Here is a 25,430-nt window from a genome sequence, read left to right as displayed (position 1 = left end):
TATATATCGTTAACAGAAACGTTTAAAACGAAGCTCAGATGGTAATATCTACTATTTGATATCTAACTGCTATATGGTACAAACCTCTTTATCTAGTTTATTCGATGTTCTAAGGATTGTCTGATGAACTATAACGCGCCATTTAATCCATGAAACCGATTGGGCATAAAGATACTGTATGATACAATACAAGATAGTATTCTCCAAATACACAAACATTGCGCAGCAGTGACTTAAAAATATAAACGTACCACGGTACCTCAACGATTTAGGCTTTACGTCTAGTATCGCCGTAAGGCATTCCGTCAGACAGATTTGCTCCCGGCACTAAATGAACCGTGAAAGTTAGTAAGTCAATATGTTACCTATTAAGCTATCACGGAAATATCTCAAGTACTTAGATCATTGCTATAGTACGTATGAAACGTATGCATAAATACAAATACGCTAGACAAGAAGATACGCCAGTTCTATCTCGTAAGTACAACAACAGACATCGATCAAAAAATAACTGTATTGAAGCAAAGCCTTTTGACAAACATAAAAAAAAAATCGATTACTATACCATAAATGATAATAAATAGATAATAAATAAATAGATTAAAATATAGCTATCGATAAGCTTGAATAACTTCTAAATTAAGGATAGATGCGAGTAAATCCAGTAAATTGAACTCTAACGCCATAACTTATGAGGCACAATAAACAGTAACGTACTTCGAAACAGTCTCTTACGATGGGCTATCTATATACTGTACGGTATATCTATATACCGATATGGCTACCGCGAAACGTCTAAGCATCGTATATTGGCGTCATATAGGCTGATGTCCGATGCATCTCTAGACACGTCTCTCAGCATCCAGTACATAGTAGTTTAGATCTAGTGGTCGCCCGATGTGTCTTTTCGCTCACGATTTTGGAATCATGTGCTTACCATTACTTAGGGTTCCAGATACGGTTTCGCAATGGTCACTAGAGCTGTTTGTTGGGGGACAGATTCATCGTTGCGTTCTACCATTTGAAATTGGTCAACGACTAAGCGTCTCATCCAGCTGCTGTCGAGAGACTCCTATTTCAATTTCGCTTTCAACATGGCCATGGCGCCACTTGCACTGTTACCGTCACGTGACGGTGACAGTGCACGGTCGGGTAGTTTCGACATAATAGGATTTGAATAACGATATTTTCAACGATATGCCTACCACGAATTGAGTAATTAAGAGGTGCTGACGAGCAAAAAAGAATTAACAGATAAGCTGTAAATAAGTCCTCACGTGATCATATACGGAACACATGTTGTGCCATACCTACATTCGGACACCGATGGGCTTTATCAGTTAACTCTAAGCTCGACCCTGTGGTACGTAGCAAACGTTACGCGTTTGTCTGACTTGTCACATCCCAAATGAGGTAATTGAAAGTGATTTAATGACAGCATAAATTATGTTTCATGTTTGCTTGCTAGTTGTCATTTACTGGAACAATTGCCCTGACTACGGGGCAATGTTCGATAGGATCGTCATGGAGTACGTGAATGATGAATGTTGCGAGATGACAAATGTAGCTTGTATGGAAAGTCTGCCCATCAGCTAGAAGAAATAAATTCATCTCTGGCTTCACGGCAATCCACTCTACAAAAAAACGACAATACAGTCTTAACATGATGAAGATGTGCTTTCAGGTAATGATAAAGGCAGAATAATTAGAAAAGAAACTGAAAAACTTTGTCACTGATTAACGTATTAATATTTTTTTTTAAATTTACACTCGACCATTTACAACTGTAATTTTTTATGGGCTTTTTCAAATAGATCAATTTGAGTAATATTTAATACACCTTTTATATCTATAGCAGTCTTTAGTAGAGTCCTAAACAGAAAACTTATTGAAATATCAGGCACTTCCACTATGGACTGTCTTTGCTTTGTTTTTTTTTTTATAACAGTCACTTTCATAGATCAGTTGGTAATAGTGCACTTCTTAAACTTACAGACATTGAGCCTTGCTCCAAACTTGAACTAAATATATTTGGTTTGATCTGCATAAAAGAAGTGCGAACTCGTTTCTCTTCGAACTATCGATCGAAAGGAAATGGTTTTCCGCTTATTATCCATTGGCTATCTTAGTATCCAGCGTGCTTCAGTGACAAATGCCATCTTACTTAAAATTTATTTCGATCGATAAGCTATTTAGATAGATAATAGGAAGTTTCACAAACACGTTCATTTTAGACACATCAGTAGTGTGTATATATACAGCCCGGATCCCAGCCTCGCGTTGGAGCGCCACTCTTGCGGCAGCATTAACAGCACAGCACACAGCAAGTTTTTGCTAGTCGCGGGTAGTAACTGAACTTGAAAAAGATTGGAAAGTTTACCAGTTTATGCTTGTGAAGGGTACATTCTGTTATTTAGGCGCGCGGGAGTTGTATGTTGCACCTCGCTTGTTGCAAAGCTTTCGTAAAACTAATTAAAATACCTTTCAGGCTATACGTGAATCGGGGGCGCGGTACGGTACGAAGAGAGGAACGCGGTCTTCGATAAGTGTGACGTTTGCCCGCCAACTACATGCAATAACGAAAGTAGGCAATTTACGAGACTTGCGTTAGTTCGTGCGAGAATTTCATTAAATAGCTTAAACAACAGCTTCCTCGAATAAGGATGAGTACTTACACAAATTGCTCTTGAGCTGAAGCAAAGGTGCAGTATGGTAAAAACGCGAGACGTTAAAAATGGCAGCCGCAAGATGAGGGCACCGTGCCCAGTGGCATTAGGTAAACTGATACAGATATCCACATTAAAACGGCATTGCTTGGCAAAAAACAAAGCTGCAGTCAAAAAAAAAAAAATATATATATATATATATATGTACATACGCTGTCTGCTACACGATCAAATTCGAACTTGCGCCGTTTGCTCTTTTTAGCAGACGGCGCAAGTCAGGTATGAACGTCACGAAGTATAGACGAATTATGTGCAAAGTTCACTGTTGGGTCAGAGAAATTTCAATCGATTATCGAAAACAGTCGGTTAGAGGCCGAGCGGTTATCATTCGCCTTTCATACAGCGTCTTCGAACGTGTGTTTCGTACCTTGCTGCGACTTTCAGCAGTATTTCATTGACGCAAGCACGTAATCAACGAGACCGAGGGTTGTCAACGCTGCTTAAGGCTTTTGCGGATAAACTACGCGTCACTGTTGAGGGCGTAAATAACAACAACAACAGTTGTCCTCGTTCCAAGCTACCTGTCTCGACGGAAGGGGCCGAGCACCTGAGGAAAAGTGAGGTCTGTCGATTCTCGTTCCGGGAGTTCATGGCAAAGGATTTTGAAAGGTCACTTAAAGGCAAAAAAGCTCACAGCAAGGATTGTATAGAACGGCAAATCTTCGACTAAATTTAGGGATAGGAAAATTTTCTCGCAACTCAAGAGAGGTGGATTTTTCCGTCGCGTAACAAGAAATATGAACATATGTGTATGATGCAAATGCGGGGCCCACAAGGTCTCTATATCGGTTCGAGGGCGAGCCCAGGAAAAAGGGGTACAAGATTCAGTGTAGAAACAAAACTGTGCATTTTTTTTTTTCAATTATAGGGATGTTTTGCATTATAGACCGTTTCGGGTAGTTTAATTATTACCAAAAAGATTTAAGATACTGCGTGCTGGAACTAGGGAAAAACAAGTTGACGATTTTTCAGCACGAAAATACCTCAGTTCATGGGTGGCTACTTGTACTCTGCAATTTATTGCAGAGAAGTTTGTTGCCCCACTCGCAAAATTCTCCAGAAAAATAATCTTCCAGCTTGCCGCCCGATTTATAGCTAGGAAGAAGCCCCCAGCAACCAGTTGGACAAACAAATGATGCGAAACAATAGCACTCGGTCGATTTATTTGACAATCGCTATTACAACAAGCGCCAACCGTCACCATTTACTTAGTACAGTACCTATTTAAAATATTCTGGCGGATGCCCATAGAGGTAGCTGGTACGTACAAATCGTGCTTTTTTTTTGAAAATTGCTATTTGTAATAACCGTTCTTAAACAGTGGACGCGTGGAGCTGTGCGAACACATAGGAGCAAGCGCTCGCACACAGCGTACGATGGTGCGTCGTAGTATTTGTGAACAGTCTGTTATTTTTCGATGTGATTTTTTTAAAACGAACGCAGATATGGCTAATTTTCACTTCTGCAATATCAAAAGATATCAGTAGATCGCTAAACAGATAGGTAGGGGGAGCGAACTTACTGTTGTTCCGATCTCGTTCAGAGCATCGATATATCAGACATATTACAGAAAAAAAAAAAATTTAGTAAAGGCAGAAATGCATTTAGTTTTGTATGTGTTATAAGGAACTACTGTGAAGGTTTTTAGCCTACGATATTTGCACCATTCTCACCTGGACGGCATAGTAATTATGATGTAAGTTAGCTCTCATGATTAAAGTCTCAGTCATTAAATAGTTCCAACCTACCCTGAGCCTATATGTGGTCAAGCATTACTTTATGAAAGACCGATTAGAGAGAATTAGGATTATTATTGAAGATGTTTTGAAAAAAAAAAGGACGGAATACTTGAAGCGATTAATGACAAAATTGGTTCTCATGAACTACCCGATTAAAGCAGATATTGCTACACGCTTAGTATAATAATATTTGATTTTGTTGACGATACATTGTTGTTGGTACGCGAACTTCCAACGAAGAACGGCTAAGTGACAAAGTTTTGAATTTCAAACATATTCTGTGTAAAAAAACGTAACTTTTTAAATAGAAAATTGTTATTTAAAGATATTTCGTAAAATGGCAGACAAGATTTATAGAGGCAAAATCGCTCCCCGGCTGAATAAATGGCCAATTACCTAACGCAGTTCTCGTGTTGTCAGTGCCGATTGTTATCAGGACCTGTGAGTTTCCATCGTTTTTGTAGTGGTTTGAGCCGTTGATTACGTGCGAAGGCAAATATTAGAAATGGAGCGCGACACGCTGACAGAAATAGCGCGTTGACTAACGTAGGTGACCGAGGTCATCCGGCGACATTGGCGTCTGCGGGTGGCACAACAAAATGAAGAGTGAAAAAAATACCAAACGAAGTGTTCATAGCGACACGGCGGATGCTAGACATCGACACTTCAACACGCTAGCGTTTCTTCTTTGAAGTGGCAACCTCTGAAGCACCCGTATCTCTGGTAGCGGCTGCGCTTAGACAAAGGGAAGACAGAAGATTTTTACCTAATGATTTGTGTTTGTCTATGCCAAACTCCGTACCGCTATGCTCACGACGATGTTGGCTTGAACTTTTTGTCAACATACGCCCCACCTGACCCCAATTGGATACCGCTGTGTTTATTTCTTGACAATTTTTGAACTTACCAATGACAAATAGATTGCATAAACGTCAGCTGAGTCAGTCTGTGTGAAATGGCCGATGCTATTCTATGAAACGTGTTACCCTTTATCCAATCGTTGACCACATCTTAACATATATGAACGAAGTCAAGGTATACCGTATCGATTTACTGGTTCCGCTAGATCAACTATCGATGACCACTATTATGTGGAACATGAATAAAATACTTATTTGCCGAAGGTTACAGTTCGAAAATAAAGTTATAACTTTTTTTTGTGTTGACAGGCAATAGAATCAAATGGTTTAAATGGGCTAGAAGTATATGCGGCGAATTGGAAGAATGTCAATACGCTGAAAACAGAATACACTACATAAGATTTGCTTCATTAAAGTTACACCTTAAATAAGCGATCCCGAAGGTTAGTATCTCACGAAAATAACAAAAAAAATCGTATGGTTGTACGCGTCTGAACAAGAAGCCGAACGTACGCAAATATGTAGGAGGCACACTGAATGGCTTGCTTGCATTATGGCTTTTGCTAATTCGGACTAATCGTGCCATGACGCCGTATGTTTTTTAGAGAAATCGTTTGGGCGCCCGGCAGGTGATCCACGGTATTTGCACATTGAGAATGGTCGGTTTCACGGGTTTGTAAATTATCGGAAGTTAATAAACCTGTCCATCAGCATTCCTATTATACAATAGATGAACGAAGTGTGTCTTGAGTTTTCCGCACGCTTCATTCTGGAAGCAAAATTAACGCCAGAAATCGGGGCAGCGAGCCGTATTTAGCTGCAAAATCACTGAGAAAACTCAACATGGTAGGGATGTTGGGAACAAAATTCAATTTCACTATGAAAACTATACGATTTGATAACCCGAGGCTTTTTTTAGAGCCCCGTCAAAGCCTGGGGTGGCGAGTACTAGCTAACTGGTGTCCGTCGGCCAGGTATATATTGCTTTGATTGACGGGAGTTTTGTTCAAGGATCAGTTAAAATTCGTTAACAAACAAATTAAATTAAAAACTTAACCGTATGACAGCGACGTACGTACGTTTCGATATCTAAGTAAGCGCAATTTGTATACGTATAATTTTTGCTACTTTTTAAGTAACCGTTACATTGTTCCTGGCATATTCTACACAACACACTGTAATTAAATAAAAAAAAAAAAAAGAAAGATTTAGAGAAAATAATAGAGGGTGGAACACATATTCTGAAGTCAGCTTTAAATAGGTTTTCCGTTCTACTAAATAAGTATATCTAGCAGAATACCAAGTATCCAATTTTTAAACAGTACAAAGTCTAAAACTACGCACTTTGATAATATCATCAAATTCAGCAACGGCTTCTTGTCGAACAGAAATCAAAAGGCTTTAGAAGCAATACTTTAATTCTACACCTATTTAGGTAGTATTTAATTTGCAAGTATATTCTATAAAACACATGTAGAAAAAGTAGATATTACTATTAATTTTGGCAAGAAGAAACCTTTAGGACCACGGTAGAAAGTGAACAAAATGCAAAAGGCGTCGTGTCCAAAAAAAGTTCAAGTTTCACCTGTTATGTATTGCAATGCAGCTTTGTTTTACTATGGAAAGATGAACCCGGGATCGAAGCAGGATGCTTATAAAACGGTACGGTAATCTGTCCTTATTAGATTCACCTTTGAAGCATGCTCGTATAAGCTGGCAAAGACATTCTCAAAAGCAATTCGGGGCTCAAAATCAATAAAAACATACGGGTTCACATTGATCGGGTGAAAGCTAATTATATATATATATATATATTGTATAGTGTATCAGAGACGGTGATCTGCAACAGAGTCAAGAATCGAAAAAGCTTCAGCAGATGTCTAGAGGAGCAAGTACTATAATACAGTAATCGGTAATGGCTGGTTAAGGACCCGCCAATGCAACTACTATGGCGCGGGCATTGACGTACCGACCGATTTCAGTCCAACCTACGCACGAACAAGGTTAACGAAAGCGGCCAGCTACCGTTAATGTGCTGTATTAAGGACGGCCCAATGGCTATCTAAGCAAAAAGATTGAGCTTACTGAAAGAATGGGTGCTCCACCTATCCAACCTTGCTATTTAAGTTCTGAGGCAACTTAGTAAATCAAGTGCCGCTTATGACATGTTCATTGTGCTACGACCGCTATCTTCGTTACCATCTAACGCAGAAAAGATATAACATCGTTTACTTAAGGATATCAATAGCTCTCAATGATAGACGATGTATTGCTGCCATATAAAAAAAAAAAAGTAATCACATTGAGTATCGGATTTGGTTTATGCTTTGTTATGAAAGGACCATTTTATTGAGTACGACGAATGACGTTAGGGGGGGGGGGGGGGTAGATCTCATTCTTCCCAGGTCGATATGTTAATATTTATCGCGAAATATATGATAGGTTAGCCACTTAAGTTCTTATACGAGTGCAGAAATCAAACGGCTAACTCCGGTGGCCGAGCCATTACAACGCGGTCCGACGAAAATCAGGGCTAGGATTGGAAATCTAGTATGTTTTGTCTTATATTAGGAATATTCAGGATCAAAGCATTAGCTTACCCGTCCGTTGTGTTGGATGGTGCTACAAACAGTAAGCATGCAGCGGAGATGTTATTTAAAGGTCTCTAGCTGTTATTACGTACACTTAATCGACCTAAGTTGAAATTTTGTCATGACAAATGACTCATTTTCGTGCCTATCCGCAGTCAATTGACAATTCAAAAATTGGGAACTTCTAAAATTCCACAGCCAAATCGTTTACTTAACTTTCATCGCATCGCTTGATTGTGTCGCTGTTTTATTAGATGCATTAGCAGAACCAATATTAAGTTAACATGGACCTACGTTTTAGCCAATGCTTACTCTTGACTTCAGTAAGTAACTGAGTCTTCTTATTCGAGACGATATAACGAATCGGACGCTTCGAAAATACTTCGTAACGAAGCTGAATTGATTCGGTGTTAAAATTCATTTTGCTGCCAGGTAAGTGACGCCTCATAGTATTCGGTGTCTAGTTTTTATTTAGAGAACTTACAAGTTGCAATAGTTTTGAGCCATACAATACAGTGACAACTGTATAGTATGGCTCTAGTTGTAGTAGGGAATATCTGTAGCTCCCACTGCAGATTGCCCTCTGCTTACTACGGCGTCGGTTCGTTTGAGTATCTCGCCACATTACGACATCTCCATAAAAATGACGAATCCCTGATCTACGTGCATGACAGCAGGGCTAAAGGAAGAGAAAACTAAAAAGGCGAAAAAAAAAAAACGTACTTTTGACGTTTAGCGCGCCTAAGTTGAACGAAATAATGGAGAAAAGCAGTGTGGTGACCTGACTACTTAGCTCTACAACTCAGTATCGATGAAGAAGTTTGAAGAAAAATTTTCCCCTAACAGAGGTCTCCAACATCACCGATAGTGCCGTAACGCTACACACGGTCCCATATGGTAGCGAGGAGACAACGAGGGCTGAATACTCTTTTGTCGCTTTTGGGAACACCAGGACCCATCATAGGATTAGCGATATCATTAACTTCCTTGTCTACCCATATCTTAAACGAGGACCGTGATTACAGAAAATAAAATGAGCCATCTATTTATGGAGATAATGGTTTACAGTGTACCTTTTTTTATTGTATTTACGGATATAGTGGAAGGGTACAGTGGAATAGACATGTGTACGTTTCCGTGTCTACTATCCATCTTACCACTGATGACAAAATGCGTCTGACTCCCGAAAAGTTTCAACATTAATTTCGTACTCAATTTGTTGTTGTTGTTGTTTCGAGGTTTCGGGTTCGATACCCGGTTGAAAGTTGAGGTTTCTTTTTAAATAACTGAGATCTAGTTACGTCCAAAAAAAGTTATTCCCTTAATGCGTAATAGCTGCAAAGTGACTTGAAAAACCTGTTTGACTTTTCCATATTTATAATTTATTTTCTAACAGAGCAAATCGAAGACTGTCGGGTGCCGTCTGCGCCAGCGTCTAAATATATCCATATAATATTATTGTCGATTGCGGAACTATCTATGCTATAAAACTTCAGTTTTACTAATACAGCAGCCCTGCAGGTTTGGCCCATTTGCGTTAGCATAACGGCATCATTAATATCAGTAATCGAACCCAGTTTTTGCATGACAAGGTTGTCTCTCGGTGTCGTCTCCGCTGCTCAGAATAGCCGATCGTCAAGCTATAATTAATAAGATTACAATTTAACTAGTTGCATTGAGATGTATCTTCAATAAACGGTATTAAAGAGAGGTCTGCTTGGTTACCAAAATCACTTTGTCCGTTGCAACACTTACCTTTGAATTACCAGATATTTATTGGTGCATTTCGCAGATTCAGGGCAGGCCTGTTACCAGTATAGCAGCTATGTAATATGAATATGGCGTCTGATATTCTCCAAATAGAGGTATCAAGAATTGCCCATTTGAGTGATATCAAGGCCGATATGACTAACTTCAAACGACTTCTACTAATAATTTCTATTTCAACTTGTTAACTGAGGTATTATCTATCTCCTAACTGGTGCAGTATAATTTTTGTCGGACTTTTATTTCGTCTTTTCCCCGTCTTCCAGGTTAGAGAGTGATCTTTTACTTGGCTTTTTTTTAAGGCATCGAACTTGCAATAGCTGATATCGACATTTTATCCCTCTTCTGCGTAGTGATTGTCGTTGTCGTCGTCTGGTTGTTAGGCTGTTTTGTTTGACTCTTTGATGAGCAACAATCGATGAAGTAGCTAAGTGAATGAAGCACTGAATGGATGTACCTCACCCAAGATATGACCCTAGCTGAGCTCCGCACAGTTTTGCTACGATTATCTAGAGCAGTCGCCCGGATAAGTTAACCTAAAGTTAAACTGCTTCCACGCCGATCAGGTCATCTATTCTGCTCATTCGAATTTCGTTGTGCGCAGGTCTTGTCGTAGCGGGCAAGGTAACAATCTGAAAGTCAAGAAATAAGATTGACGATGCTCAACAGCAATGGCACCGTTATGGCAGAATTTTCGTACGAGCTAACCATTAAAATGCCGACCATATCGATCCTGTCATACTAGAGGCTTTATGCTGATGCCGGTACGATGCAATTAGAGAAAACGCGAGGCATGAAGGTAGACAGAAGAAAGCTAGCTAGCTTTTATTGCGGAGAGTTGAACGAACTGATCTCGAACGTGTATGTTTTGCTAATAACCTAGGCGCAACTCTGCCGAAAATATCGATTTTCTCGCACTGCTGTGTCTATTAATAAAGAATTGCCCCGGTGCAAGAGGAAACTGGTCGATGTGAACTAAGCCCGCGATCATTTCAAACACGATTATATTGCCAAAGATCACGATGCCTCCTATCGCTGACCGGTCGACCCGTGATGCGGGGACGGTTAATTACCATCAAAACATAAAAACGTGAGTATAATGCACAATGAATAATTAACTCTAATAATACCATTTGCATGCTGCATCAATGGCGCACAGAAGAAAAATTCGTTATCGCCAAAATACGTGGTCTTTTCTTGATTGTCTGTCTCTAAATGTTGGGCCTTGTTGAGCGCTGCTACAGTCTTTGTAAGCTGACTTTCGACATCATTCAAAGCGCCTCATCCGTTTCATTTGTCCGAGGGAGAAGTCGCAGAGAAGACCTAATAGGATGATTGTTTAGGCAATACACTTTTGCAATATTCTGCATTCTGTATTATTAGCCAGTCTCATACGCCACGAGAGGCCTATACAACCTAGTGCCCGTATTTGTCAGTTGAGACTAATTCGACTAAACAAAACTGGTATTAAAATGGTAACACACACAAATGTCATTGGCAGCAATAGATACTCACATAAGGCCATAATCAGTAATGTATATTTTCACCACTTAGCCTTTAGCTAATTAAGTATAATTAGCTAGACCTAACCGAATATATATATATATATATATATATATATATATAGTTTCGCATTTATAAACATGGTCTGAAAATAGGTGTACCACTCTCTGCTCTTGTCCAAATAAAAAATCTTCAAAATTTACTCGTGACCACTTACATGGCAGCACATTGTTTTACAAACACATCATGTATTGATTCATGGCAACATGAATCATTGTTAAACATTAAGCTTCTGCCTAATCCTGGCCATGTTTAGCGTTCAAATAAGGCAAACGGTTTCGTCTAATGTAACGACTGAGGTTGCTGACTGAGGACGCATGGTTAAGCTAAAAATTTGACGAAAAGGAACAATGATGACTTTATTGTAAATTGTATTATTACTTAGTCAGACATTTTCTTGCCTAATATAGTTTGCTGTTGATATTTTCGTTGACAGATATTATTAGGAAAACAGCTCCTGATCATACAAAAACTAGCAGCGGTTCCCTCGGAAACGTACATGTCAGCCTCCTTTGATGAGGTCACATGCTCGCTCAGGCCTGATGATTCCTTCTTAGTCCACACATAGTTTCAACTATGCAAATGAGATATGCTTTAATGTTTACCGGACTCAACTGAGGCGTGTAGAGCCGGTTCACATCTACTGATCTTGCTTTATTAATACGTGACCTTGAGCCAGAAAAATGGCAACTGGATTATGACGCTAAGTAGCGATGTTACTTTTGTGTTGGTCATAGGGCGTTCTGATCATTCATCTGCATGAAATATTCATCTAATTATTCAGTAGAGCTTTATAGCTCCACTGAAGTCAAGACCCCAGACAAATCCGCTGGGCACAACCAACGACCAAAGATTATTATCAGCTTCGTGTTAGTGCGCGGCTCGTTGAAAACAAGAAGTTCAGTCAACTTTAATGGCGTTTATAGAATAATAGCGTCAAAGCATACGTAAGCAAAAGTGGTACTCAGTAGCAAGACTGTTTCTTACCTCCTGCTAAAACAGTTCTCAAGTACTGGCTTTGCTCTGCGCCCACTATTGATTTTAATTGAATCAGTACTAAGAATCGTATCTGGCGTATACCTATCTATCCGAGTTCTTAGAACGATTTTCAGAGTGTGCATTTTCACAACGCTCTATGATCCACACAGGCCATACTTCTCCAATTCCAACGAGCTCATTACCGTACACATGTTATAACTCCGTCATTTTGCTTTATACAACGGTTGGATACATTTTACGAACTCGCAATAAGTATTCTGAAGACTTCGCCGGCTACAATATGATCTGATGTGCGACTAACGGGCTGAGGTTCTATTGCATTTCAAATCTTCCAAACATGAAAGCCAAGAACGGTCATGCATACTAGACTAGTAGACGCTACCGCAATTAATCCCTCAGCCCTCGTAAGCAGTTTGGCCTGACTGTTCGATATCGATTCTGCGGTCCGAAACTATTAACTGGAAATATCTCGGCTGTTCTGCCTTTTAGACAACATTAGTGTCATTCGTTTCACGGTTTAGAATGGTTCTTCAGTGGTTAAAGTTCGATGTGACGACATTTCTGGTATTTCCCTATATCAAGTAACCGGCTTATTTTAGCGGAAAATTGCACTACTGAAGTGGCGGTAAACTACGAAAAATTCAAATGCGACCGCTCACGATCGAAGTGGGTAGCTAGCCGAAGGGAAGATTCGAAGTAACGCAAGAGCGTACTTTCCGGACATCCAATACTGCCACTGGATACACCTAAGGCAGTGATTTGAACATTCTCTTTTATGCAAGAGGTTGAATAAATGTATTGATACGACCGATGCGAAAACAGATAAGTATGTCTTAGACTCTTCTAATATAAGTGTAATCTTTCAGGGTCGCTTTATTCGGCGGATGTTCTACATTCCATTACGGAAAGCGGACCTTTGTTTGACGATGCTTTGTTTTTGATGGTCGCTGTTTTTGACGACACTTCGTTCTTGAGACTGGCTTTCTGTAATCGGAAAAAAAATGTTCATGATGTTCTGATATTGGTGTTATTTATTGCGATTATGGTTACCGCTAAAACGGTAATGGTCCCATTGTTTTGGACATCATAAGGAGTGCCATACTAGCTACTTCCTAGATGGTGATACCGCACATTAATGGCTTTTCAATACCAGGTTAGGCCCTGAATGAGCAAGACTACCATTGGCCAATGTATGGTAGCTATCTCGGAACAAAAACGAACCTAATATTAGGCTGTCACAAGTAGACCCGGCGGAATTTGAAACTGAAGAACTTTTGAATGACGATGCTTCAAGCAGACAAAAGGTGACCGGTACCTATTTGAGTCTTCCTAGAATTTGAGAATGAAAACTGGTTAAGGTTACTGTAGACAAAAAGAGTTGAGAAGGAAAAACACGTTCCAGTCTCGGATACCAATTCGTATTGATACAATTTTTGTTCCTCGCAGACCACAGCGCTGTCGAAGGATATCGAGAATAGCTATCGAGAATAGGCAAAAAGGCCTTCAACAAAAGCAAACGTTTAAAGAACGGAGATTAAAGTGTTGGAGACCAACGAAGAGGTGATCAGATGTCGGGAGCCGAAGGACAAGAATGCATTGCTGTAATCGAGGAAGATTTTCACGGAAGCCGCGTTCAAACTCTAAAAGCTTTGTCGGCCAAAACTGGCATTCTACTAACTTATGACAGGTTATAACCTAAACATTAAAAATGTAGAGACTGAGTAAAAATGGACATCTCATGAGTTGATTCCAGATCAGTTTAAACGCGTGTGCTGCATCCCACGTGAAATTCGCAAGAAAAGGATCAGGCGAGGGAGTGGCGTCGTCTTGGAGAAAAATCGAGTTTGGTGCCAATGTCGGGTGGATTCAGATGTAAAATGATGGTAGTACTTGCGGTGGACATCACGGACATTTACTACTGTGAGATACTCGTCATAAAGCAAACAATGAATACAGCCCGCTATCTCAAGTTCCTTAAAAGACTCATGGACCGTTGATAGGACGGTTAAAAACATGAAGTCTGGTTGCTCAGTGAAACGCCAGACGTTATCGTCATGCCACAGTTTCTTTCAGGGTTGGTGTAATTTTACTGCTTTCCGTGCCAAAAAAAGGCTAACTAATAAGCAAGCATACCGCATTATCGATATACTTCGAGAAGCCATAGATAAAAAATGACATGTAAAAGCCCGAATAGTGGTGATATGGCTATCTAGAAATTAACAGGACACTGGGACAGTTGCGTAAAAATTAAAAGAGAGAAGTTCTAATATATGTCAATCATTATTTTAGCCTAAGTAGTTCAAAAGCTACTTATTTCCAAAAGTTTCGCTTGTAACAACTGAAACTTACTAAAGAAGTAGTTATAAAGCGGTTTGATAGTTTTTTTCAGCGCACTATCAGTTTTCAGACGGGCGATCTATTCTGGGATAACGTAATTACACATCTAACCTGCCCAGAGTGGAAAGAAATGAACTGATGAAACTTGCGTCCGTCGTAATTAGACTAAGTTCTTTACATTATAACGTTTAATCTTTCGAAGTATTTATTTTGACTGAGGTTTCCGTCTAACAAAGCATCGGAACATTTTAAGGACATGACAAAATATATGATAGATGGCGCTTGGTACTACTCAGTATCTAGTATTTATTTGAGGAAATTACAACCTGCAATTATTTTAGCTATGCAAAATTTCTGTCCAGCAAATATGTCATTAACATAGCGTTTAGTCGTGATTTTTCAATGCCCATTTATGCTTGTTGAATTTTCCGTACACCCCATCCAGATGGATCCAAAACGTTTTTTGTGGCGGTAATTTTTAAAAACGAGGAAGTTCACAAAGAACAATACACGAGCGCATTAAGCATATTTGATATGGGACCCAAGAACACTGGTCACAGGCTTGCGATAATGGACATGCAAGCCATCTTGGCTAACCTTTTGTTACAAATTCAACTGGCATCGGCCTTAGATACGCCATCGTAGCCGGTAAAGTTAAAACTCGGCTTACAGATAGCTGGCTGGAACGCTTCATTATTCGATTGGTACCTCGGACATTGAGTTTAGCTTAAGAATGGTAGAAGGCCACATTCTATTCCGAGTGAAATCTAATTTTGCTGGGGACTACGAACCATTTAAAATTTCTTCAGACTAACTTAACTAAGAACGACAACACATTCATGACACCCAAGTAGCAATGAAGTTAAGCCTAACTAGTAGGGGGACAAACATGGACGACCCCATGTGAATATATATATATATTCTAGCTGATTCGTCTGAATATCCTCCTTTATATAAGGTGAGTTTGTTTGTAGCGGCGATATACCACCATGGCCTTTCGCAATAAATAATAGTTGAAAACAATGGACACGGTATAGTCACAGAGACGTTATACCTGTTAGGGTTCTGCTTAAGAATATTTAATTTTTAGGAAGTTTTCTCTTTTTGTTTTGTGTCATTACAATGTCTATCATATGCTCATAATGACAACAACCTTATCGTAAGTACGAGTATGCAGACGGCTGGAAGGATGCAGAACGTTTCGAGTTCTCGTTCTTCTTCTACAGAAGAACACCACACTACCAGGCGACGAAAACCTATGTAAGCGTATAACTGACGCCGAGGACAGCCATGGGTTCACCCTAAAGAAAACCTAAAAAACAAAAGACAATTCTAGAAGCAATCACCCAATTTTAGTGATGAGCATTTTAACATCTTTGTTTTCAATGGAAAAATTTTGGAATCTACGCAGCTCAGCGACCGCTTAGTGGAGTTGGAGACCTTTTAAGATGGCCAATCAAAGCAATGCTTAATTATGGCAAGATGAATGAAAGAGCTCCTTTGGAGTTGGTAGTTACATCGACACCCTTAGTTGAATTTGTTATATAGAAGTGTGCTTGTTGTGTACTCGAGGCTACTACTAACAAATTGCAGATGTTACGGGTGATTCTTATGGCACACACAAGGTTTAATCATGAAGCTGGGAAAATGCAGATTATCATTATAACAGTAACGAGCAAAGGGTAAGCATGCTTAGAGCCTTGGTCAGTTTAGTGTCTGGGTATACTATAGCAAAAAAGTTAACAGAAACAAGTTAGTTTGGAAACAAACCTGACTGGAGGATTGCCGAAGTTTCCAAAGCGAATTAATGCGTTTCGTTATTATTAACCTAGAATTGCAAAAATAATTGTTTACCTTTAACTCTTGTCGTTCTCCTAGCGCAATGTAGGCGCGCACCGGGCGTCTAAAAATACGGAATAAAAGAAGAGACTGAAACGTAACGATATACAAAGGGCTACAATAATACAGTGTATATTTAATAGGGGTGGAAAAAATTTACTAACAGTTTTTTGAAGAGACAACGTCAGCAGAATCTCCGCTCTCAACGTTTATTGCATATCTCGATTCGTATATAACCAGGACCGGCCTCATTGATAGAGCTCCTTTCGTTGTAGTAACGGGCACGTTGACCTCATATCTTGTACGAACAAAAACTTATAACATATGTTTAAATAAAATATAAATATTGTTATTTAGCAAACCGATTTAATATACAATGACAATGTCAACCGTTCTATTTCGGGCTACTTTCGTTGGAGCTTGAACCTGGTTATTGTGTTTTCTATCTAGATACTTGTAATGGGTGTTTATAAACAGATACGAGTCCAGTTTCGTTATTTACTACCCAAGTCGAATTTAAAAAATAGCTGAAAAACTTAATAGCGCTACTCAGGATAACCTCGCTTGAATTTGCTCAGCTGTCGAGTTACTATTTCGAGACATTTTACCAAGCGGGCTAGTGCAGTAAATTTGTCGCTAAATGACATAGAAAATATTTTGATATTACACACAATCAATACATCAAGCCATTAGGCGAACAGTATTTAACGCCATACGTAGATTTGACGTAAAATATTTGGACTACTTAAATTACCATTACTACTACTATCCGATGATGGGCAATGAAGAGGTACGACGGAGGGAAGATCGAATCAGCGTTTTTGCATCAAGTGTCTTCGCCCGTGTCATAACCAGTTTATGTGTACGTACATACATACATACATACATACATACGGACATTGCTAATCTCGTTCCTGTTGCTTGACAAATTTTTTCATGTGTGTAAAAGAGGTCCCATTTTATTATTCTTCTTTTCCATTTTCTGGCCCACATGTATCATGTATTATACATGTGGCAGGTGCGCAAATCCGTACCGCTTTTTGATCAGCCAAGATCTGATCCATGTCTAGATATGCAGGCATTCACAAAACCCTTCAATAGCAACATCTATTCCAAATAGTGATGCTTCTCAGCTTAGGGATAGGGCTGTTAACAATAAAAGCATAGAAAATAATTTATTTATTCAAGACGGGATTCTGTTGATCTTCTCCTGAGTGCAGAGTGAACGTGACAGAAGGTCCTTGATTATCAGATTATTAGCAACGGATAGATAAGCATAATAACGCCGCCAATGCAGGCCAGACACGGACAGAAAATAGGCACAAGTAATAATTATAGTTGAACATGTTTTTGCCAAACTGTATTGTATATCATCGATCGAAAAATAGATATGCTCATATCGTGCCGCGAATAAACAATACAGACAAAAGCTTCATCGTGTTTAGTTAGATTGTACCGGAATACGATAATAACATGAGTTACGATCAATTACCTGCTGTCCATTGGTAGAATTTAACTGATTCTGGAAAAGGCTGTTTTGTCCATCTGTGGCTAACACAACGATTGTTCCAGATATGCCAACAAATACAAATACGAACGCCACGATAACCTTTTGCTGAAGTTCTGTCGTAGTTTCTGTAAACAAGTATTAAGTACGCGCTAGCGTGTCTTATCTTCGCGCTCAATGATGTTTTATAGAGAATGAGCTATCGTAGAGGAGAATGTAATGCTTTCAGGACAACAGTTGGCCAACAGAAGCTCAAAGTTGGGACGCAACCTAGGCTGTATTAGTTGGATTCCTTACGTTTGCGTATAGCAGTACACGGTCTAGTTGAGACGACAAAATCGTGAGGATATGTTAAACTAATTAATACTATCGTAAGCGTCGAAAAGTGACAACTTAATTTGTGCAGTAATACGGTAAATCAACGTAGTCTAGATGCCAGAAACTTGCCGGCTACTTCTATCTTGGACGCCTGCATAACAATTTCGTTGTATTCGGCGATTTAGCCAACTTTAAATAACGTGATTCGTGACAACAGTAGGAAGCGAGCGAAGGTAGACGAAAACAGTGAAACGGTCCTAACGACAAGTGGGTCAAGTAGTATAGTCTAGAGCTTTGCACGCATACAGGGGCTCGCAATGATTGATAAGGCAATACAACTCAACGTAAACGAGATTCCCGCTCCAGAAAACGACAACGGATCTGTTATTACCCCTCGCCATCCGTGCGGTTTTTACTTTTATTTCTTTGCCTTTTTCGCTTCTTCTTTTTCTTCTGTTTCAATATCGTCGACGTCATTGTCCTCCGCTGCTAATGATGCTAGGACGGCGTCGCGTCTTCGTATCATCCGGATCCATTCGTTTGTACAGATGTCCGTTTGGCTAGATGGTGGACGCACGGAAAAAGACGAACAGTGACGGCATCGGTGCTGCTCTACCAGCGGCGTTACGACGACTGCGACCATCGGCCTCAGCATAACAAAATCAAATGACACCGTTTATGCGCCGTATTAGTGATTATTTTATGTCTTAGCAATTCGTCGTATCTGCATGCTTCTTGCGGCTATCGGTTTTGTTTATATATATATATATACAGAGAAATTCCATTGCTACTTTTGTGAAGGTGATTGGTCAGTTTATATTCTTATTTTGTATTTACAATCAGCTCACTGGAAGCCTTCATGTTTCATCTATTCATGTGCTTGCCCACGGTCTTGGTCCAATTTTGTCCACTAAAGAATCAAATGACCTTTTGCCACTCAGACTATCGCCACGACCCTCAGAACAAAGAAAGAAAAAAAAAAAAGCCATCCACCGCCTTTTGATTTTCGCCAACTAGCTGAAACAAATGGGAGATACAGGTCGGCCCTATCATAATCCTTCTGAAACGCACAATCTTCCTTGAGAATTAGCTGGTACTGGTCGGCGGCAGTGAAGTGCTCTAATAAGTGGCAGTGAGACATTGTACAGGATGTATGATATCATACGCTAATCGAATTACCATATGTTTCTACTACGTCTTCTTTTTGTTGATCTATTCATATATGAACGTTCTCCCGCATAGATCATGCGTAATCCGCTTGCTCAAGATATTCGCTCGCAGACGGTTGTAGGTCATAACTTATATACCTGTTTAGGATTTTATATCGTAACAGCAATAACAACAATAAGCATTTGACCATCGCTACACAGAGCGTGAAAACTTGTGCGCTTTAAAGTAAAAGCCAAAAATGGGTCTGATGGGTTCTGGCAATAAGAAGTGATAGTGCATGATTTGAAATGAATCCGTTGCTTTTTCAACACTACTAGATGCATCATGGAAGGTTCCAAAGGCTGAACTAAGCTAAGACGGTCGCGTACACATCCCTGATGCATTTATGTAGCCAGGGTTCGTGACTGAAGCTTTTTTGTTAGTTTCAGATAACGAATTGCCAGAGGTAGTTTATCGTATCTTATCGGAAGTGGACGTACCGGATCAGCTCGGGCGCCATCCCCCAGAGTTGTTATTGTAGTTACAGCAAAGTGCTCGAATGACTTTTTCAACCTATTTGTACAATGGGATAAAAATAAATCTTTTCTAACTAGGTGAAAGAATGTATTTAATGTATACCTTAAAGGTAACTTACTCGATATGTGCCAGCTGCTAATATGAAATGATCCTATGAAATGGAGGATGAGGAATTGTTTTGTGGGAGCGCTTTCAGACAACAAACGATGTGCCCACACGGGAGTTCCGAATAGAATTCAAAATTAGGAGATAGGGGAAATCTATAAGCACAGAACTTTCCTCGTAACAACTCAGTGGGCAACATATTTGCCTGCTCATGCCAAGGTCACGTAGAGGTCTAAGTTCGAATTCGGGCATGGACGCACATTGCTTTGTGATGGTAGCCAGGCGTCCAATGTTGCGGCGGTGCCGAGCGGAAAGCTCGAAACATTTGGGCGGAATACATCTTATTGGACAATCGATAATCACATTGCCAAGAAAACGTATGAGATCATTTTGCAAAAGGCGATGCGGCGTCTCCAGCCGGAAAAATTGTATGTGCGGACTATTAATATTGTCATTATTTGATTTCGTCACTATAGATACGTCAGTAGTAATGGCTGTAATGGAGCCGCAGCAGGAACGGCGACATATGCAATAATAGAAGGGGAGTTAGTAAAGTGGAAGTATACATAGCTAGTCAGGCTGTTGTTGGATGCGTCCAAGGCATGTTGTTGATTTAGCCCTTATTTGTCGTCGAGGGGGAACGGAAGACAACACGTGTGCTTGCTTTTGTGTAATCCTTAATCTAGGCCCTGCTGTTGTCTAGGTTGTTCTGATCGAATACTATCTATCTATTTCTATTTAACTTTACTAGAACTGTGCTTGCTACGGCAAAGGTCTAGTAGGGGCATCTGCGTGCCGGGAAACACTGCCCTACGAAACGCTGTATCTCTCATTTTTATGACAAAGTGTAGCGCACAGCAGATTAACGTTAACGGCATGACAAAGCTGCAATATGAAATACTTTGCCCGCTTAGCCGGTTTATGTTACAGTCTACGATTATCGTCACTTAGCTTTCTGAAATCTAGGGGACCCATTCTATATAACGCTCTACTTAACCTATTCTAAAATTCACGGCGGCGATAACAATCTGTGCATTTACTGCACGAAATATATTCTCGTCTAATAGCAAAATACAACAGTTGGATGATCATTTATTACTGTTATTAATGACGGGCGATCGTTGTTTATCGTTGAACAGAATTCAACAGGAACTTTCGCTGCGAGCCATTTTGTCCATTTGTTATAGCTCAGTTTTTTCAACATTAAAATAGTCACTGTTCGCTTTGGCGAGGAACGTGCCTCGCAAGAATGGACAGTTTGAAGATGCGGAATTTGTTAATACTTTTGCGGAAAAAGTAACGGAAGGACAGTATGGATTTTTATGAACAAGGAGAAGGCTCTTAATATAACCTGCTGTTTCATATGAATTGTGAACAAGCGTTAACGTTGTTTCAGTTGAAGACCTAAAGCGAAATACTTTCCAAACCTCTCGTTAATTAATAAAAGAATTCTTAGAGGGTAAAGCGTGAAGGGATGAAAATATCAAATCTGTCGGATCGCTAACGTCACCAAGGTGTCAATTCAATTAATAAACATCGATTTTGAGATACTGATCGTTTTTGTCTGGCCTTTATAGTGACCTTTGCTAAGCGAGCAGGCCCAATTTTCAGTTTAGGCTTTACTGTTTATGAAGCTCGCCATATTTGTTTTTTTTCCTGTTATCATATTACCTGATTGGCAAATAGAAATGACCTGAAGCAATAGGCATTCGGACCCATCTCACCATCGAACTTAAAACGATTCCTTTTTTTCTTTTTCTCTGTGTATATATATTTGTTTAGGCGCACTCATTCGGAACAAGTACTGATACGATGAATGCTCAAGAGCTTCAAACAGTAAACACATGGATTGAGAAGCAAAGCCGTTGAAGTGGCCACTCTTCTGTGATTAAGAACTTACAACACTGTCACAAAATCAAGTCTGACAAAACTGAAGACTTTAACAAGTATCAGATTTTAGTACTCACAAATCAAAGCAGGTCCGCTATTATCTCGTTTGTACCATAGGTGCCCTATGGACAAATGTTCTGACCGAATAGACCAACGTAATCTTACTTACACACTTCGATTTCAATTGTCTGCCTCGGTGAAACTGACGATAAGACATTCTCATGTGCTGTAACTGAGCTTATTACAAGTATTTCCCAATGGAAAGCTTAAGAGGGTGTCTGATATAAGGCACTTGGTTAAATACGCCAATTGTGAGCCCATGCGCGGGATATCAGCTACACAGTATAATATAGTCATAATAAGTTGAACGACCTTGCGTCGTATTATGAGATTAAGCACCGATAACGAAGTACGGCGTGCTGTTCATCTCAGCAATGATGGAGCCGCTGTACATAGTTTATCGCTAATCGTAAACGGGCGTTAAGTAAGAAAGGTCCATTTTAATCTCAACTTAAAGCATAATAGCTTATCGTGGTGAGCTGCATCGGCCAGTGGTAGTTATGTTGGATTATGCCTGTAATCTGCAATTTCCAAACGAAGCGCACGACAGCAGCGTTTTGACTCTTCATAAAGGGTTCTTTGCGATATGAATGGCTTGGAACATTTAGAAGTTTTATGATTAGTACAATTGTCTTCGAGGGCGAGTTGTTCAAGGCGCAAAAAGGGCAAACGAAATCGAAATATGGACCAGGCCAGGTGTAACCACGGTAGGATTCGTAGACTGGAAATATGCTTTTTCACAGTAGGATTACTTTGAACAGGTGCCGTAGTTCGTAGGTGTTACTAGGCGCTGACAAGAATATGGGTGCCAACATTGTAAACGATCTGTCTCCGACTTACCCAAGGCTTCTCTATCAAACAACATAATTAAGAGGTGGTTGATTTAGTAAACACCCACCTTTTTCCTGATCAGCTTTGAAACATAAACTTCCCATTTGGGTGCCAAGTGTTTGCATCGGTTAATTTATGACCATGCCAATGTAATACAGCATCCAGTTAACTGACATTGACATTAGTCAGCCCCATTCCCGTTAAAAAACGTAACGATATAAAAGGATACAGGAATTTCGGTCTTACATACACAGGTGAATTCTGTCCGCAATGGATACGCCGTTTCTGTGAAATACGTTGTACTGTGATGTCTAAATTTGAACTGAAATTAGGGAAAAAAAACCCAAAGCCCCCAAAAACGGCTAAGGCAACAAGAAACCCATTACATTTTCTTTGTAGATTGCAGTTATGCTAATTATTATTTGTTATTTTCAAAATGCAAAGTCGAATAGGAGTTGGCACACGAGTAGTCTACGTAGAATGGCGTATTAATAATAGTAACAATGTTGTTTAGCTCTATATGATGTCTCTGAAGGATCAGGCCGCAAACGAGAGTAGCCCGTAGCAACATTCGACCATAACGAACTACTTCGTACAGGCTCTTTGTGGGCGGTTAACCTATGACCCGCTCGAAACGAGACAAGACGGGTCGTAAAGGGGCCACGAACGGGAGGGACGTATCTTAATTTTAAATAGATGGAACACGCCACTGATTATAAGCTAGGGCCCATAATCAGTGGGGTCAGAAAAGTCTTGTTCAAAGTAGATGGCCCTGAAAGGAATAAACGTATAATGATTCTAGTGAAAAATGACGCACAAAACTACTATAAAAAGCCACTTTCATTTTAAAGATAATTGCTATTCTAAGAGGATAAGAGGAGGAGCTATTTGTTGTCTTGTAATACCTATCACGCATTTGAACTAGAGTTCAAAAACAACTTTAAAAAAAAAAAAATGTAAGTATTACTCAGATTCAACACTAAACACACCGCTAAATTGATTTAGCACAGTAATAATTAAGAAAATTTGACACATCAAGACGTAGCAGCACGGACGGATCGATCGAAGCATAACGTTGAATTGAAGCAATCTCTTGTTGATAAATGTCAGCGATATTAGCTCAGTTCAGAGTAGCTTTATTGCAGAAGAACAGGATTTGGTAGAATGAAAAAGCTATAAAAACTTTGTCGTCAGTAAAAAATTTCATCTATCGAGTGTAACGGAAAGGTAAGTTGCACGTTCAATGAAACTTTCGATCGCTGGGATTTTAATCTCGAAAAGGCACAGTTTACTTTGTTACACACGTCCGGTTGAGATTTTTTCGTAGACATACCTGTGGCCGTTCTAGAAGACCACGCCGGTTTAAGAATCTCGGTCTGATTGTTGAAGTATTGGCTGCAGTAAAGACCAAGCAAACAGACTTCAATCTACAGCATCTGGAGATTGGTTCTGACCGAGTGAGTACTTCTAATCTACAACATAATCCTCATACGTAATTTATCCGAGATTATTTGTAGCGCTCGACGCGCCACAAGCAATATATTAGTTAAACAAATAGTTTCGATCGCATTTTGACTTTTTTAACAAAAGGCTTGTGCTGCTAGGTGATCAACTAACTCTGAAAATCATATTTCCAGACGAAGTGAGTCCTCTAGATATTCCCCTTTTAAAAAATATCACTCAAGTCATCCCTGTTCTATAAACCATATTGAGGCTTTGTAACTCTCTGAGCTTCGTGACTGTATTGATTTGTGGCAACGTCTGCGATTAATTAGGTGTCTCGTTTTTCTAAATAAGCACACTGATTATGGACAACAGCATCCTTTGAAACATCACAGGAATTTTTGCGAGTTTTGCCGTCAATTAGGATCTAGTAACAGGTCAAAGGAACTGACCCTGCCGGAAGTAGGTAAGCCACACGAACGAAGCAAAGATGACAGGAAGCGGCAACGAAAGCCGCTTCTGTGTCATCTTTCCCCTATCCAGCAGGGGCTCTTCAGTAATAGCAATGTTAATGGGAGTACAAAACACTCGAATAGTGGTGATGGATGTAGGGCAAAGGGAGAGGGACAAGAAAGGGTAATACTATGTCTGTATTACAGCGTTCCATTCTCCACGGCGGTTCTATAGAGAAGGTAGCTCAAAAAAATTTAAAAGGGTTTCTTGAGCTACCTTTTCCTTGCCTTCTTTAATATCGCTTCGAGCTCAGATAACAGCACGCAAACCACTGCTAACTACGTGGCTGCATATAGATCTCCGCTCGGTACTATAATATATATATACATACATAAAGTATTGCGAAACGATCAGCCACTACCGTTATCCTAATAATTATCAATTGATAATTGTTAATAATTGAGACAGATGCTTAATAAGGATAATTAATAAATGCCTAAACGGATCACTAATGCAAAGGTCCCGGACCTTTTTTTCGTTACTCCATCTGTTAGTTTTTGTATTCTGACTCTGATATTTTTTTTTTATCGTTCATTACTAGTCTGTATTTCTTCGTCGGTGTCAGTTGCTTTTCCAATTTATCGGCCGTCTACCGTTTAAGTAACAAAATCAATTCGATTTCGGTCGGACCGCTTCTGCCTCCTGATCTGTTCTCC

At 39.7% G+C, this 25,430-nt stretch overlaps 1 protein-coding gene and 1 long non-coding RNA gene across 16 annotated transcripts; one reads left to right on the top strand and one right to left on the bottom strand.

The window, feature by feature from the left end:
* The first annotated feature begins 1,223 nt into the window (after positions 1–1,223).
* Positions 1,224–3,567, top strand: LOC111272499 (uncharacterized). Its single transcript, XR_002687545.2, has 4 exons — positions 1,224–1,363; positions 1,469–1,684; positions 2,489–2,584; positions 3,111–3,567. It is a non-coding gene; the product is annotated as an uncharacterized LOC111272499 (long non-coding RNA).
* A 5,414-nt stretch (positions 3,568–8,981) lies between these two features.
* On the bottom strand, positions 8,982–22,370 carry LOC111272500 (uncharacterized). Of its 15 annotated transcripts, none has more exons than XM_086973310.1 (7): positions 22,005–22,367; positions 18,638–18,893; positions 17,914–18,056; positions 16,586–16,735; positions 16,353–16,410; positions 15,736–15,894; positions 8,982–10,315 (listed from the first exon to the last, which is right to left on the bottom strand). In XM_086973310.1, exons 2-5 carry the CDS (start codon positions 18,721–18,723, stop codon positions 16,406–16,408), a joined length of 384 nt encoding a protein of 127 aa, XP_086829436.1. In that variant the 5' UTR covers positions 18,724–18,893; positions 22,005–22,367; the 3' UTR covers positions 8,982–10,315; positions 15,736–15,894; positions 16,353–16,405. The 15 variants fall into 15 exon arrangements, 13 of the variants coding, with proteins under 13 accessions (XP_086829436.1, XP_086829440.1, XP_086829446.1 ...); XM_086973314.1 differs by lacking the exon at positions 8,982–10,315 and adding an exon at positions 19,896–19,968 and having other exon boundaries at positions 14,855–15,894; positions 22,097–22,367; XM_086973320.1 differs by lacking the exon at positions 8,982–10,315 and having other exon boundaries at positions 14,855–15,894; positions 16,586–17,661; positions 18,663–18,893; positions 22,005–22,370.
* Positions 22,371–25,430: the final 3,060 nt, after the last annotated feature.

Source organism: Varroa jacobsoni, unplaced genomic scaffold, assembly GCF_002532875.2.
Source record: "Varroa jacobsoni isolate VJ856 unplaced genomic scaffold, vjacob_1.0 contig02437, whole genome shotgun sequence".
Classification (NCBI taxonomy): domain Eukaryota; kingdom Metazoa; phylum Arthropoda; class Arachnida; order Mesostigmata; family Varroidae; genus Varroa; species Varroa jacobsoni.
Note: the sequence above shows the minus strand (reverse complement) of the source record. Positions and strands in the feature narration are given on the sequence as shown.